This window comes from Oncorhynchus nerka, linkage group LG15, assembly GCF_034236695.1.
Source record: "Oncorhynchus nerka isolate Pitt River linkage group LG15, Oner_Uvic_2.0, whole genome shotgun sequence".
NCBI classification, from domain to species: Eukaryota; Metazoa; Chordata; class Actinopteri; order Salmoniformes; family Salmonidae; genus Oncorhynchus; species Oncorhynchus nerka.
The window spans coordinates 40287077-40304393 of NC_088410.1; the positions used below are offsets into that span (position 1 = coordinate 40287077).

The 17317-nt window shown below is 43.6% G+C and overlaps 1 protein-coding gene across 3 annotated transcripts; it reads right to left on the minus strand.

The window, feature by feature from the left end:
* Positions 1-286: 286 nt before the first annotated feature.
* Positions 287-15023, minus strand: LOC115142647 (procathepsin L-like). Of its 3 annotated transcripts, none has more exons than XM_065001582.1 (8): positions 14923-15023; positions 13790-13938; positions 11966-12088; positions 3116-3274; positions 2372-2593; positions 1666-1831; positions 960-1059; positions 287-613 (listed from the first exon to the last, which is right to left on the minus strand). In XM_065001582.1, the coding sequence occupies exons 2-8, from the start codon at positions 13859-13861 to the stop codon at positions 517-519; spliced, it is 939 nt and encodes a 312-aa protein (XP_064857654.1). In that variant the 5' UTR covers positions 13862-13938; positions 14923-15023; the 3' UTR covers positions 287-516. The 3 variants fall into 3 exon arrangements, with proteins under 3 accessions (XP_064857654.1, XP_029538119.1, XP_029538116.1); XM_029682259.2 differs by having other exon boundaries at positions 13812-13938; positions 14923-15022; XM_029682256.2 differs by having other exon boundaries at positions 13812-13938; positions 14872-14977.
* Positions 15024-17317: the final 2294 nt, after the last annotated feature.

The window sequence follows — 17317 nt, forward strand, 5'->3', positions numbered from 1 at the left end:
CTGTGTTCTTGGTGACCTTCAAAGCTACAGAAATGTTGATACCCTTCCCCAGATCTGTGCCTCAATAAAATCCTGTCTCGGAGCTCTACGGACAATTCCTTCAACCTCATGGCTTGGTTTTTGCTCTGACATGCACTGTCAACTGTGGGATCTTAGACAGGTATGTGCCTGTCCAATCAATTGAATTGACCACAGATGGACTCCAATCCAGGTGTAGAAACATCTCACGAATGATTAATGGAAACAGGATGCACCTGAGATCATTTTTGAGTCTTATAGAAAAGGGTCTGAATACTTCTGTTTTTTATTGATAATACATTTTCAAAAAATTTTCAAAACATGTTTACACTTTTTAATTTCCGGGTATTGTGTGTAGATTGGTGAGAACACAAAAATGTAATACATTTTAGAATAAGTCTGTAACGTAACAAAACGTTGAAAAAGTCAAGGTGTCTGAATTTCTTCTGAATGCACTGTATCTCTAGCTAGGATTCCAAGTGTGTCAACATGCACAAATCACATAATAGGGTAGACTGGGCGTCTGGCAATACCACACTGGTTGTATCCTCTGGCCATGAGAATGTACCCGTCTCTTCCCCAACCAGTACCCCAGCTGCAAAATCAATGGAGAAATTAAAGGATACTTAGTACCGAGAGTGTGTGTACGTTTACATTAGATATTTACATGACGTGTGAATAGAACTAAAATCCATTACAACCTGGTAGTATGATTGAATTTGGAACTTCTTCAAAAAATAAAAAATATAATAGGATTATTTGCCTGGATGAGTAATGCGTAAACGGTGGCCTTTTTACAACAAAAATTGTTGAAGTGTCAAATTAAAAACACACTGGCAGATTATGATGAGTTCGACTGTGTTTTCTGCATCAAAAATGTTGCCTTATGTCATTAATATTGAGTTGTTGGGTGGCTTTATACTTTGAAAGTAAACACTGACCTGTTTTTCACAATCCAGTAGTCCAGGTAAGAACTACCATACCCGACAGCCAGTACAGCATGGTTAGTTCTTGTTGAACAGTCTGGCTCGTAGAGGACTCCTAAAGAAGAAACACTACAAGAGTTAATGTGCAATTCATATGTATTCATTTACAATTTAATAGGGGTAATGGTAACACTTTACTTAAAGCATCCAGGTATAATGCATTATGCAGTTATAATGCATTGCGAATTGTCATGATGATGATGACCCCTTTACATTATAATAATTTCATACTGATACGGGCTAAATAACCAGTTCAAAATGTATATATATAAAATATAATGATATAATATAAATATATTATATATCAATATAATATAAATGTTATAAAGACTCATACATGGTTATAACAAGTTATGCCTAGATTCTTCAAGTAAAGTGTTTCCAAACTCATTTTTGAATGTGTAAAGTATTAGTTCTGTCACTATGACCATTCACTGGTATTGATAAAACTAGGGCTATTTTCTCTTCTTACCTATTTGTTGCTTAATGGTTCCCACCTAAAATTGTCGTAATACGTTTGCTGAAGAGTCCACGCAGTGAAGTCGAACTACTACAATCTCAGAAGAGATAATCTATTACCTCTTCTTGGAGAGCGTACTCTTGACATGGATGTATACGTATACTTGTTCACATCTAGTCATAGGTGTGACACCGAGCTCACCATCTTTGTAGAACTTGAAGGAGGGATGTGTGGCGTTCACAGACACAGCGATAGGGCCAACCTCATACAAAGTGTCTCGAAACACTTTTTCATCCAGAGAAGGAACTCTGTTGAAGCCCTTGCACCAGGCTTCCTTTGTTGCATTCTGGTATTCACAAGGGCCCACCTGAAAACAGTTTATTATGACAATCTCAAGCTTTACATTGAGCTTTTCACTCATCTATTCTATGTTCATTCCAAATTTTTTTACAGAAATATCAGTTGGAGGATTCCTGAACAGTGAACAGAACTAAACAAAACAAACGTGACGCTATATAACAAGAGTGCTGAAACAGGCAACTACACTTAGACAATAACCCACCAAATACCCAATGAATATGGCTACCTAAACATGGCCCCCAATCAGAGACAATGATAAACAGCTGCCTCTGATTGAGAACCAATCCAGGCAACCATAGACATATAAACACCTAGACCAGGCAACCCATAAACATACAAAAAACCCTAGACAATATAAAAACTACACAAACTACCCTTGTCACACCCTGACCTAACCAAATAATAAAGAAAACTAAGATAACTAAGGTCAGGGCATGACACCCTCCTGATTCCAAGAACCTTCCAACTGGGATTTCTGGAAAACCTGAGAATTTGGGGGAAAGTTACCAGAATTTTGCAACCCAAATGGTAACATGTTGTATTGTACCTCTGCAGTGTAAGGATATTTCCTCTCCGACATAATCCCATGATCTGAGACGTAACTAAAACACCTCATGGCCAAGCCACCGTCACAGCCATTATTGTGATAGTCTCCACTGCAGTCCACCAGGTTCTGCTCACTCAGAGGCAACAGTGTGCCTGTCTGCTTGAACAACTGGCCCTCCAGGGCTCCGACTGCAGCAAATGCATAGCAAGATCCACAAGACCCCTAAGATCAAATAAAATAGTTGTCATATCAACTGTTTTGCTTTGAAGTTATTGCCTAGATGTAAATGCGTAGCAAGTTCCACAATGCCGCTAGATAAAATACCCATTTTATTTCCCCTATTGTGCTTTGAACTTATCCCCTAGAGGTATGGCAGCATGTTTTTCCTGGTAAAGTGCTCAGGAAAAACCCCTGTCGCTTCTCATCATATCAGGCGACTACCTCAACATTATCTAAGAAACATAGGTGCAGTTTAGTCACTTTTCTAAATGCAGAGAAAGTGACTTTTCATGTCATGTCTAATAAGTGGCACCTAGACTACCCACTCCTTTAATCCTTTCTATATCAGTGTCAATCTGTACAATACCAGAAAAATGAAGGGGAGAATTCTAACTTCCAGTTAAGCCAAATGTTTACTTAGTCATGCATGATGTCAATGGGAGACTAAAGGAAATTTAGACTTAAGTGGCAGTTAGGATTCGCCCAAAAGTGAGAGAGAACAAATGAAAGAGGCTGCTCTTCAACCTGGTTCTTCACTGGAGTCACATATCCATATTGACGCCAGTCCCACGTCTCAGGAGCTGCTGAGAGACTGCAGTTCCACTTAGAGAGGGGGATCCCATCCAGGCTTTTCACCTCTTCAGCATCATTAGCAGTCAACAAGGCGTTGTACTCTTTATCCGTCTGGAACACCGAATTAACACTAGAATGGATCACCATCTTCGTCAAGAAAACAATCATTCTAGAAAATGATTAAATATTGTAAAAAACAATGAATGTGTAGATACGTCTGCATTGTACTGTATCTCTGTGATCTGGACAAATGGGGGCAGGGTTTAAAATCAATCTACACACAATAGCCCACAATGACGAAGCAAAAACAGTTTTTTAGACATTTTTGCAAATGCATTAAACATAAAAAAATGTAACAATTTTTTTACATCAGTATTCAGACCCTTTACTCAGTACTTTCTTGAAGCACCTTGTCACACCCTGACCTTAATGTTCTTTATTTTCCTTGTTATTTTGGTTAGGTCAGGGTGTGACATGGGTGATGTATGTGTTCCCATGTCTAGGGGTTTTGTATGTTTATGGGGCTGTTTCCTTTCTAGGTAGTTTGTATGTCTATGGTTACCTAGATATTTAGGCAGCCATATTCTGTGGGTACTTTGTGGGTGGTTGTCTTCTGTCTTTGTGTCTATGCACCAGATAGGACTGTTTCGGTTTTGCACATTTGTTGTTTTGGTATTTTGTAGTGTTCACGGTTATGGTCTTTATTAAAAATGTTGAACTCTAACCACGCTGCGCTTTGGTCCGATTCTTCGTCCACAGAAGAAAGCCGTTACAGAACCACCCACCAACCAAGGACCAAGCGGCGTGGTAACAGGCAGCAGCAGGAAAGGCAGCAGCAGCAGCAGCAGGAGAGGCAGCACTATTTAGAGAAATGGACTTGGGAGGAAATCCTAGACGGGAGAGGACCCTGGGGAATATCGCCGCCCCAAAGCGGAGCTGGAGGCAGCAAAAGCAGAGAGGCGGCATTATGAGGAGCTAGCACGGCAGAGCAGCTGGAAGCCTGAGAGGCAGCCCCAAAAATGTATTGGGGGTGGCACACAGGAAGTGTGGCGAAGCAAGGTAGGAGACCTGCGCCAACTTCCTGTGCTTACCGGAGAGCGAGAGAGACCGGGCAGGCACTATGTTATGCTGTGGAGCGCACGGTGTCTCCAGTGCGGGTGCATAGCCCGGTGCGGTACATTCCAGCTCCTCGTATCGGCCGGGCTAGAGTGGGCATCGAGCCAGGTATGGTTGGGCAGGCTCGGTGCTCAAGAACTCCAGTGCACCTGCACGGTCCGGTCTATCCAGTGCCACCTCCACGCACCAGCCATCCGGTGGCAGCCCCCCGCACCAGGCTGTCTCTCCGTCCTTTGTCTACAGGTGCTCCCGCCTGTCCAGCGCTGCTAGAGCCTTCCTCCTCTCCAGCGCCGTCAGAGTCTCCCGCCTGTCCAGAGCTGCTAAAGTCTCCCGCCTGTCCAGAGCTGCTAGAGTCTCCCGCCTGTCTGGAGCTGCTAGAGTCTCCCGCCTGTCCGGAGCTGCTAGAGTCTCCCGCCTGTCCGGAGCTGCTAGAGTCTCCCGCCTTTCCGGAGCTGCTAGAGTCTCCCGCCTGTCCGGAGCTGCTAGAGTCTCCCGCCTGTCCGGAGCTGCTAGAGTCTCCCGCCTGTCCGGAGCTGCTAGAGTCTCCCGCCTGTCCGGAGCTGCTAGAGTCTCCCGTTTGTCCGGAGCTGCTAGAGTCTCCCGCCTGTCCAGATCCGCCAGAGCCGCCAGTCTGCCAGGATCCGCCAGAGCCGCCAGGATCCGCCAGAAGCCGCCATTCAGCCAGGATCCGCCAGAGCCGCCATTCAGCCAGGATCCGCAAGAGCCGCCATTCAGCCAGGATCCGCCAGAGCCGTCAGTCAGCCAGGAGCCGCCAGACACATCAGTCAGCCAGGAGCCGCCAGAGCCGTCAGTCAGCCAGGAGCCGCCAGAGCCGTCAGTCAGCCAGGAGCCGCCAGACCCGTCAGTCAGCCAGAAGCCGCCAGAGCCATCAACCAGCCTGAGCTACCTCTCGGTCCTGAGCTACCTCTCGATCCTGAGCTACCTCTCGGTCCTGAGCTACCTCTCGGTCCTGAGCTACCTCTCGGTCCTGAGCTACCCCTCGGTCTTGAGCTACCCCTCGGTCTTGAGCTGCCCCTCAGTCCTGAGCTACCCCTCAGTCCGGAGCTGCCCCACAGTCCGGAGGAGTTTGTTTAGTCCAGTGGGGCCCTTTAGTAGGGTTGCTAATCCTAGGTCAGCGGCGATGGTCGCCGTTCCTAGGAGGAGACTAAAGCGGACAAAGACTATGGTGGAGTGGGGTCCACGTCCTGCGCCGGAGCCGCCACCGTGGACAGACGCCCACCCAGACCCTCCCCTATGGGTTTAGGTGTGCGGCCAGTCCGCACCTTTGGGGGGGGGGGGCCTTAGTGTTCTTTATTCTCCTTGTTACTTTGGTTAGGTCAGGGTGTGACATGGGTGATGTATGTGTTTTCTTGTCTAGGGGTTTTGTATGTTTATGGGGCTGTTTTCCATTCTAGGTAGTTTGTATGTCTATGGTTGCCTAGATTGGTTCTCAATTAGAGGCAGCTGTCTATCGTTGTCTCTGATTGGGAACCATATTTAGGCAGCCATATTCTGTGGGTACTTTGTGGGTGGTTGTCTTCTGTCTTTGTGTCTATGCAACAGATAGGACTGTTTCGGTTTTTCACATTTGTTGTTTTGGTATTTTGTAGTGTTCACGTTTATGGTCTTTATTAAACATGTTGAACTCTAACCACGCTGCGCTTTGGTTCGATCCTTCGTTCACAGAAGAAAGCCGTTACACACCTTTGGCAGCGATTACAGCCTCAAGTCTTCTTGGGTACGACGCTAAAAGCTTGGCACACCTGTATGGGAGTTTCTCCCATTCTTCTCTGCATATCCTCTCAAGCTCTGTCAGATGGATGCGGAGCGTTGCTGCACAGCTATTTTCAGGTCTCTCCAGATGTGCTATATCGGGATCAAGTATGGGCTCTGGCTGGGCCTCTCAAGGACATTCAGAGACTTGTTCCGAAGCCACTCCTGTGTTGTCATGGCTGTGTGCATAGGGTCGTTGTCCTGTTGGAAGGGGAACCTTTGCCCCAGTCTGAGGTTCTGAGCGCTCTGGAGCAGGTTTTCATCAAGGACATCTCTCTACTTTGCCTCGATCCTGATTTCCCAGTCCCTGCGGCTGAAAAACATCCCCACAGCATGATGCTGCCACCGCCATGCTTCACTGTAGCGAGAGGCCCAGCCAGAGCCCGGATATGAACCCAACTGAACCTCTCTGGAGAGACCTGAAAATAGCTGTCCAGCATCGTTACCCATCCAACCTGACAGAGCTTGAGATTATCTGCAGAGAATAATGGGAGAAACTCCCCAAAAACAGTTGCGCCAAGCTTATACCGTCGTACCTAAGAATGCAATTTTAAGAAAATGCCCCCAAAAAAGTAAGAGATAAGAACAACAAATAAATAAAGAGCAGCAGTAAATAACAATAGCGGGGCTATATACAGGGGGTAACGGTACAGAGTCAATGTGTCAATGTACGGGGGCACCGCTGTTGAGGTAGTTTAAGTAATTATGTACATGTAGGTAGAGCTATTAAAGTGGCTATGCATAGATAATAAGTAGCAGCAGCCATTTAGCTATTCGGGAGTCTTATGGCTTGGGGGTAGTAGCTATTTGGATGCCTCTTGGACCTAGACTTGGCGCTCCGGTATCGCTTGCTGTGCGGTAGCAGAGAGAACAGTCTATGGGCCACTAGGGTGGCTGGAGTCTATAGAGGTCCTGGATGGCAGGAAGCTTGGCCCCGGTGATGTACTGGGCCGTTTGCACTACGCTCTTGCAGTTGGAGGCCGAGCAGTTGGCATACCAGGAAGTGATGCAACCCTTCATGATGCTCTTGATTGTGCAGCTGTAAAACTTTTTGAAGATGTGAGGAACCATGCCAAATCTTTTCAATCCACTGAAGGGGAATAGGTTTTGTCGTGCCCTCTTCACGACTGTCTTGGTGTATTTAGTTTGTTGGTGATGTGGACACCAAGGAACTTGAAGCTCGCAAGCTGCTCCAATTAAACCCCATCGATGGGAATGGGGGCGTACTCGTTTCTCGTTTTCCTGTAGTCCACAATCATCTCCTTTGTCTTGATCACGTTGATGGAGAGGTTGTTATTCTTGCACCACACAGTCAGTTCTCTGACCTCCTCCTATAGGCTGTCTCGTCATTGTCGGTGATCAGGCCTACCACTATTGTGTCATCAGCAAACTTAATGATGGTTTTGAAGTTGTGCCTAGCCGTGCAATCATGAGTGAACAGGATGGGACACGTACCCCTGAGGGGCCCCCGTGTTGAGGATCAGCGTGGCGGATGTGTTGTTACCTACCCTTACCACCTGGGGGGCGGCCCGTCAGGAAGTCCAGGATCCAGTTGCAGAGGCAGGTGTTTAGGCCCAGAGATTTAGCTTAGTGATGAGCTTTGAGGGCACTATGGTGTTGAACGCTGAGCTGTAGTCAATGAATAGCATTATCACGTCAGTGTTCCTTTTGTCCAGGTGGGAAAGGGCAGTGTGGAGTGCAATAGAGATTGCATCATCTGTGGATCTGTTGGTGCGGTATGCAAATTGGAGTGGGTCAAGGGTTTCTGGGATAATGTTGTTGTTTTGAGCCATGACCAGCTTTTCAAAGCATTTCATGGCTACAGACATGAGCACTACGGGTAGTCATTTAGGCAGGTTACCTTAGTGTTCTTCTGCACAGGGTCTTCTGTGGTCTGCTTGAAACATGTTGGTATTACAGACTCGGACAGGGAGAGGTTGAAAATGTCGGTGAAGACACTTGCCAGTTGGTTAGCGCATGCTCGGAGTACACGTCCTGGTAATCCGTCTGGCCCAGCGGCCTTGTGAATGATGACCTGTTTAACGGTCTTACTCACATCGGCTGTGGAGAGTGTGATCACACAGTCGTCCGGAACAGCTGATGCTCTCATGCATGTTTCAGTGTTACTTGCCTCGAAGCGAGCAAAGAAGTTATTTAGCTCATCTGGTAGGCTCGTGTCACTAGGCAGCTCTCGGCTGTGCTTCCTTTTGTAGTCTGTAATAGTTTGCAAGCCCTGCTACATCCGACGAGCATCGGAGCCGGTGTAGTATGATTCGATCTCAGTCCTGTATTGACGCTTTGCCTGTTTGATGGTTCTTGGAGGGCATAGCATTTCTTATAAGCTTCCGGGTTAGGGCCAGTTTGCGCTGTTCTGTGAAGGGAGTATTACACATCGTTGTATGGGATCTTCAGTTTCTTACTCAAATGGAATAGCCTTCATTGCTCAGAACACGAATAGACGGACGAGTTTCAGAAGAAAGATATTTGTTTCTGGACATTTTTAGCCTCTAATCAAACCCACAAATGCTGATACTCAACTAGTCTAAAGAAGGCCAGTTGTATTGCTTCAGCTACAATAGTCATTTACAACAATAACAATGTCTACACTGTATTTCTGATCAATTAGATGTTATTTTAATGGATATGCTTTCTTTCAAAAACAAAGACATTTCTAAGTGGCCCCAACCTTTTGAACGGCAGTGTACATGCTTTCAGTCCCATTTATTTTACAGCGATTGAATGTTAGCTAGCAGAACGGAAGGCAAGGGCAGATTAGCCACTCGTCGCCTGATCCTCACACGGCATCCTGATTTCTTTCCTCGAAACCTACGTTTCCTTTTCCAGCGAATCACAGGGATCTGGACCTGGTCAGGTGTCTGTAGTATATCCCTCACGTCCGACTCATTGAAGAAGAACTTATCCAATTTGAGGTGAGTAATCCCAGTTCAGGTGCCCAGAAGCTCTTTTCAGTCATAAGAAAGGGTAGCAGCAACATTATGTACCAAACAACGCGAAAAAACTAACGAAATAGCATGGGTGGTTAAGAGCCGATAAGACGGCAGCCTTCCCATCTGGCGCCATCTTGCTACTTGAGGCTGTAATCGCTGCCAAAGGTGCTTCTACAAAGTACTAAGTAAAGGGTCTGAATACTTAGGCAAATTTAATTTTTAATTTTTTAATTTTTAATAAATTAGAAAACATTTCTGAAAAACAGTTTTTGCTTTGAAATTATAGGGTATTGTGGGCAGATTGATGAAGGGGAAAAAATGATGTAATCAGTTTTAGAACAAGGCTGTAACGTAACAAAACATTTCTTAACATTTCTGGTCTGAATACTTTCTGAATGCACTGGGGATATATATTATTATTTATTTATTTTTGTGCCTGTTTTGGATGTTATGCAAACAATGAAAAAAATATATATATTACTGAGGTAATAAAGATGGTCTCTTTTATGCTTTCTATAGTAAGGCAGCTCCAAAATTCAGGTGTTTCAGCCTTGCTCTGGGCTTTCTGTAGAGGTGGGGCAGGCTGCGAAAATTACGAGCATAGGAGTTGGTAATGTTCTCTAGTTGCGCCGTGATTTGCTCAGTGTTCTGCCACTCATGGGGACACTGCGTCACCGCAAAATCTACAGGGAAGGCTCAAAAATTCAAGCCTCTTGGGTGCATCCTCAGGGCCTGTTTGGCCCTGTCCGGGTGTATCGTCGGACGGGGCCACAGTGTCTCCCGACCCCTCCTGTCTCAGCCTCCAGTAGTTATGCTGCAGTAGTTTATGTGTCAGGGGCTAGGGTCAAACTGTTATATCTGGAGAATTTCCCCTATTATCCAGTGTCCTGTGTGAATTTAAGTATGCTCTCTCTAATTCTTTCTTTCTCTCTCTCGGAGAACCTGAGCCCTAGGACAATGCCTCAGGACTACCTGACCTGATGACTCCTTGCTGTCCCCAGTCCACCTGATTATTATTATTTGACCTTGCTGGTCCTCTATGAACATTTGAACATCTTGGCCATGTTCTGTTGTAATCTCCACCCGGCACAGCCAGAAGAGGATTGGCCACCCCTCATAGCCTGGTTCCTCTCTAGGTTTCTTCCTAGTTTCTGGCCTTTCTAGGGAGTTTTTCCTAGCCACTGTGCTTCTACATCTGCATTGCTTGCATTTTGGGATTTTAGGCTGGATTTTTGTACAGGACATTGAGATATCAATTTATAAATAAATTTGATTTGATCAGGAATCAAGTCGACAATCTACTGGCAAATCCTTTTCAATACGTGTCTTATGAAGATAAATTATGACGAGAAATTATAGATAAAACGTATCGTTGCTCATGGGCCATTGGACAAACACAACAACTTGGAAATCTCAAATTCAAGAATGAGTGGTTTGGAAGGAATCAGTGGCTAACTGCAAGCCTGCTATTCAGTGGAATGGATGTCCAAGTCTTGGTTAAAGGGTCTCTTTTCCAAGTTTAAAAAGAGAAATATTCAACATTGGCCATGTTGTCAATCCAAGCATGACTTCTGCCGATTTCAAAACAACTGGAAACTCGGAATTGGGAAATCTCAGACTTCAGTGAGTGGGAACTCTGAAAAAACGAGCTCAGACTGGGAAAATATATTTTGAATGGTCATCCAACTTGGTATTCCAAGTTGGGGGTTCAGGCCTCTTTCTAGAGCTCCGAACTGAAGATCACTAACGTCATGATTTGAACTTGTTTTTTTCCAGAGTTCCCAGTTGTCTTGAAAGCACCATAAATCCAGAGAATGACAGACTTTGATGACAAAGTGACAAAATTTGCCCACGAAGGACCGCCACACGACCTTCCTGTTCATGTGAGCACAGCACAACAAGGTGAGTCCAAAAATGTATTGTATGTTGCTGCAAAAATTATGTAATATGCCAGGGAGATATGTATACTGTAGCTAAGAAAGTAATACTATGTGTATGTCGTGTAGTAAGCTGTTAGAGGCCCATGTGCGTCACCCTAATAATTTGGTCCCCTTTCCCCTCATAATTTAGCCTTCTTTTCTGACTTGGTGGTGCACATGTAGCTTATAGCCTGTTTTAGAGAAATGTCATCATCGAATATTGTAAGACCTTTCATTGTCTACGGTTCTGACTTGGTGTACAGGGAGAATTATCCTAGCTCTCTCAGTAATGTCTTAGTTTGTACATCTCAATTGTCAGTAGAAACCACATTCGTTTAAGCAAGCCAGCCATATCAGCTATGCTATTTTAAAAGGCAGTAAATGAGGCTGAATTAAGTGTTTCGTTGACAGACAAGACTCCTTTTCAGCCAGATGTAACAGTAGTAAGGTGTTGGGACACCTTTATGTAGGCCCTAAAAATTTGCCACCATTATAGTCCAATTAATGTATTGATGAGTGTTGTGCAGTGGCTTTGCTGGCATGCATAAACATTTTTTGGGGCGAGTTTGCACCACCAAAATTACATTCTAAAATCTCCACTGTCTACAATACAGCATACAGTATTTCCCACAACATTACCTAGCCTTGCTGGAGCAAACTCACATCTAATGTATTCAATGGGAGAAACAGGTAGGCCTACTATTTACCTCTGAAGTGATAACATTTCAAGTTAAGTTAAATCTCACACAACTCAGTTTTGGAAAATTCTGACTTTATGGCAAAAATAATCCTACTTACACATTTTAATCAATTTTGGCACTAGCTTTTTTGTTTATAAATACTATCTATGCCACATCGGCCTTTTTCAAGCAGATAAGTCGTTTTCTTTAATATTAAGTTGTAAAATACTGAACTTCCCCTTTATCTGGGACGTAAAACAATCTGTAAAAGCTGCTCTCTTTCCTATTTATATTTCTTATATTTCTTAAATGGATGTTTCATGCTCATCCAATTGCTGATCCAATTACAATTGTCGGTATTCTTACCATGTCTCCAAACTGGTTCATTCCCAGGGTGAAGGTGTGCTTTCCTATTTCTGCCTCCAGGTTGTGTTGACGGATGAGGCGTTGGTTTGTCTCCCAGATCATCCTTCTGAAGCCCTCATCCACCTGAGAATGACAAGCCAAAGGCCCCACAAGTTATTGACATCATGATTAATCTCTATGGGGCAAATCGTAACACAAGGGTGATATGCACATGCTAGACTTCCACTTAAGTGATATTTTCACCCAGCGAGCACACTTGGTTCCTTGGAAGTTGTGGGAACGTACATTTTTGGTTTCCCATTGGTTCTGGGAATGAAGGCATGCATTTCCTGACTGGTAAAACTGAATGTTTTTTAAAGATTTTAGATTTTAAGAACATTAGATAAAAGATAGCATAGTTTTGTTTGAAAACATCTATTTTTATATTCAAATGTTGGAACTGGGTTCTACAGTTTGAACCCCTGCTGTCTCTGCTTCAGGTCCTAAGCTACAGACAGTTATATTTGGGTGTCATTTTAGGCGGGGGGGGGTATGATCCTTGAGAGCTTATAGGAAATGCTCTGTTAAAGTAAGGAAATATCAAGACAATTGTTGTCAATTATATGCATATTCTAGCATCTTGTCCTGACAAAATAGCCCGTTTACTTTGGGTACGTTATTTTTCTAAAAATGAAAATAGTGCCCCCTAGATTCAACAGGTTAAATGTGCTGAGAATGTTTCAAAGCCACGCAAATATCCTGCTCCATTCCCAGAAGGTTGTGGGAAGGTTTTATGCAAAATAACCATAGACAGCCATGCTCTCACCAAGCTCTAAGAAACATATGGTTCTCAGAACATTATGTCCTAGATGGGCACAAAATTTGACTTAAAGCAGCAATATGGAACTTTTTGGGTGATCCAACCAAATTCACATGGAGTTATAGATCTGTTATTCTCATTGAAAGTCTAAGAAGCTGTAGATCTGTTCTATGTGTGCTATTTCTATGCTTCACTATCTTAAATATAATTTTTGCATATTTTACTTTTGGTTTTGTACACCAGCTTCAAACAGCTGAAAATACAATATTTTTGGTTATATTTCACAGAGGTTAAGATGGTACAATGATCATCTACACTATACTTGCTTGTTTTGTCACACAAACTACCTGCCCTCCAGGACACGTACAGCACCCGATGTCACAGGAAGGCCAAAAAGATCATCAAGGACAACAACCATCCGAGCCAATGCCTGTGCACCCTGCAACCATCCAGAAGGCGATGTCAGTACAGGTGCATCAAAGCTGGGTCCGAGAGACTGAAAAACAGCTTCTATCTCAAGGTCATCAGACTGTTAAACAGCTATCACTAACACAGAGAGGTTGCTGCCTACATACAGGCTCGGAATCATTGGCCACTTTAATAAATGGATACCCAGTCACTTTAAATAATGTTTACATATCTTACATTACTCATCTCATATGTATATACTGTCTTTTATACCATCTATTGCATCTTGCCTATGCCTCTCGGTCATAATTCATCAATATATTTATATGTACATAATCTAATTCCATCCGTTTAGATTTGTGTGTATTAGGTAGTTGTTGTGGAATTGTTAGATTACTTGTTAAATATTACTGCACCGTCAGAACTAGAAGCACAAGCATTTCGCTACACTTGCATTAACATCTGGTTACCATGTGTATGTGACCAATACAATTTGATTTGATTTGTTTGGATTTTAAACAGAATTTAGGCAAACTATTACAATTTTAGCAACCAGGAAATTGCAGCGCAATCTCTGGGTAATGCATATTTAAGTGAAAGTTAGGATTAACTCATACAGTATGACTGGCGTCAAGTAACCTTGGAATACTGTTTGCCGTATTGGGTTTTCCACTCCTCCCAGATGCCATCCAGCTCAGTGCTCAGTGGTTGTTTGAAAGAGGACACCACTGCACACAGTGCCATTAGTATGAGTTTCATCTGCATCCTGCACACACACACACAAACACACACACAAACACAGTTAGCATTTACACTTACATTTCTCTATCATTTGTAAACGTGAATAGTTTTTTTAAGTAAGTAAAAAAAAAATATGGGGAATATGAAAGTAATGTAGCGGAATTTCATGATCACTAATTCTCATGAAATATGCATACAGTACATTTGCACAAATCACAAAGCCATTTTGTTCATGAGCATATTGATTTTATTTTGAAAAATCATTCAAAAGGTAATATTTCTACAGAGCAGATTTGGCATACAATTTTAAAGAAAATGTTACCTTGGGAGGTAGGTATATTATATATTATACAAAAATCTATAATAGGCAAAGGAATACATTTAAGAATCATCACACCAAAAGTGGTGAATATCTCTGCCTACATGTACATATTACCTCAATTACCTCGACTAACCGGTGCCCCCGCACATTGACTCTGTACCGGTACCCCCTCTATATAGCCCCGCTATTGTTATTTACTGCTGCTCTTTAATTATTTGTTATTCAATCTCTACTTTTTTTGTTGTATTTTCTTAAAACTGCGTTGTTGGTTAAGTTCTTGTAAGTAAGCATTTCACTGTAAGGTCTACACCTGTTGTTTTCGGCGAATGTGACAAATCAGATTTGATTTGATTTGAATGCACTTCTGAATTTGAGATGTTTGACTTGGAGTAGCCTGTACTCAATTTAGGGAACCAAGCCTGAATTTAGTTTAAATCATCATCTCTATAAAGGTTTCTATGGTCTAGCTCGTAATATTTTACATCGAATATGTGTTATATTAATATGTGTTATATTGATATAGGCATGTGCTTTAATTAGGCACCGAATTATTGACACCCTTGATAAAAATGAGCAAATATGAGCTATATTGTTTGCTATTTGCCTGAGTAAAAAAACAAAAACTCTAATAAGTACCTTGTGAAGATAGCAGAGTAATCTAGAGCTGAAAAACGACAAAGTCGTTACCTGGGTTTGAATACTCCTGCCTCGATGTGAGGGGAAAATGAAAGCAATGTAACGGTTTATAGTTTTTAAGCTTCCTCTTTACTCTACTAAGCCTATTGATATTGCTGACGTAGGCGGGCGTTACATACGGTTCATAGTTAACCAAGTTCCTGTATTGAAACATCTGTTGTGAAAGAACAAGTTCCTCTTCATGAGAGTTTCATGATCACTAATTCTTAAGAATGCACACAGTACATTTGTGTACAGTACAAGTTTTTGTTTTCTAGTCTACCCGGTTCTGACCGTTCTGCCTGTCCTGACCCTGAGCCTGCCTGCCGTCCTGTACCTGCCTGACTCTGACCTGGTTTACGAACCTCTGCCTGCCCTCGACCTGCCTTCTGCCTGCCCCTTTGTGATAATAAATATTCTGAGAATCGAACTATCCTCCTGTGTCTGCATGTGATTCTTATCCTGAGTCGTGATGATAAAGTATAGAAATTGACTTCAAATATTAGTTAAATCTAGGTCTGCGAGGGACAGGGATGCACACACATGCATTTCAATGTTACATTTTTCTCCCCAACACTTTTGTCTAGTGATGTCATAATGTATTGCCCAATGAGATACTGTAGAAATGTATGAAATGAGCTTTAAATGGCAATTTCGCAAAAGAGTTTTGAATAGCAATGGGGGATGTCCCCCAGAACCCTTGCTCCCCCACATTTTATTTACAAGTTTTGTAGGAATGCTAATTTAAGGACCTTTTAAATCACAATGAAAAAGGTTACATGGGCATGGAAGTCCTAGATCAGCTCTTCATGCTGAACAGAGTAAAACAGAATGGGGCTTTCTGTCTTTTCATTCTAAAGTTATCACGTTTTAGGAAAGACCCAGATGCAGACAATGTCGAAGTAACAAAAGTTTATTACTAGAACAGGGGGCAGGCAAAACGACAGGTCAAGGGCAGGCATAGGTCACAGGTCAAAGGGCAGGCAGTCTCAAGGTCAGGGCAGGCAGAGGGTAATCCAAGATCAGAGGCTCCAAAGAGGTCACCAGTGTGGTGGGAACAGGACAGGCAGTCTCAATCCAGTGTGGTGGGACAAGGTACAGGATGGCAGGCAGTCTCAAGGTCAGGGCAGGCAGAGGGTAATAATCCAGTGTGGTGGGACAAGGTACAGGATGGCAGGCAGGCTCAAGGTCAGGGCAGGCAGAGGTCAATAATCCAGTGTGGTGGGACAAGGTACAGGATGGCAGGCAGGCTCAAGGTCAGGGCAGGCAGAGGGTAATAATCCAGTGTGGTGGGACAAGGTACAGAACAGCAGGCAGGCTCAAGGTCAGGGCAGGCAGAGGATAATAATCCAGTGTGGTGGGACAAGGTACAGGACGGCAGGCAGTCTCAAGGTCAGGGCAGGCAGAGGGTAATAATCCAGTGTGGTGGGACAAGGTACAGAACGGCAGGCAGTCTCAAGGTCAGGGCAGGCAGAGGGTAATAATCCAGTGTGGTGGGACAAGGTACAGGACGGCAGGCAGTCTCAAGGTCAGGGCAGGCAGAGGGTAATAATCCAGTGTGGTGGGACAAGGTACAGGACGGCAGGCAGGCTCAGGGTCAGGGCAGGCAGAGGTCAATAATCCAGTGTGGTGGGACAAGGTACAGGACGGCAGGCAGGCTCAAGGTCAGGGCAGGCAGAATGGTCAAAACCGGGAAAACTTAGAAAACAGGAACTTTAGAAAAGACAGGATCAAGTGGAAAAACGCTGGTAGGCTTGACGAACAAAACAAACTGGCGACAAACAAACAGAGAACACAGGTATAAATACACAGGAGATAACGAGGAGAGATGGGAGACACCTGGTGGGGGGTGGAGACAAGCACAAAGACAGGTGAAACAGATCATGGTGTGACAAAAGTACATGAACGTTATGTTTCAATTCCCTCTCTAATCCCCCACCTGCTGAAAGGACTGCAGATGTCAAAGAGCTAATTGAACTCATTATAAACCCATGAATGTTCCAGTAACTTACACATAGTCTTTGCCCAATAGGCGCTACCCCCTCTATGATTTCCGTCTTTGAGCTCATAACTGTAAGTCAGCAACAAACAGAAATAAGTATGTAAAACCTGACATTTTTTCATACAAAACAAATCGGTTACTTTCATTGTCTCGTCCCTTGCATCCAGGCTAAGAAATCAATTTCAATCTCCATAAAATGTGGGTATGTTTAGCGGTAAACCGATTTGTGTTTGATGGTATAGTTTCTATCCTTAGACCAATATACATCCCCTCTAGATTTTTGTAAAATGTTTGTGCGTGTGCGTCTGCGTGTGAGTAATGCTACAAGCACAGTGCGGATACAGTCTTTGGGGATTCGCTAACTCATGTGTTCCAGTTTATTATGTTACTGACACTATTTAAAGT

Coding starts and splice junctions, on each gene's coding strand:
- LOC115142647 (XM_029682259.2), bottom strand. CDS start 13,937: ATGCAGATGAAACTCATACTAATGGCACTGTGTGCAGTGGTGTCCTCT. Junction 2,594..3,115: donor TGACTCCAGTGAAGAACCAG/GTTGAAGAGCAG, acceptor ATTTGATCTTAG/GGGTCTTGTGGATCTTGCTA. Junction 1,060..1,665: donor CTTCAAGTTCTACAAAGATG/GTGAGCTCGGTG, acceptor TTTCTTCTTTAG/GAGTCCTCTACGAGCCAGAC.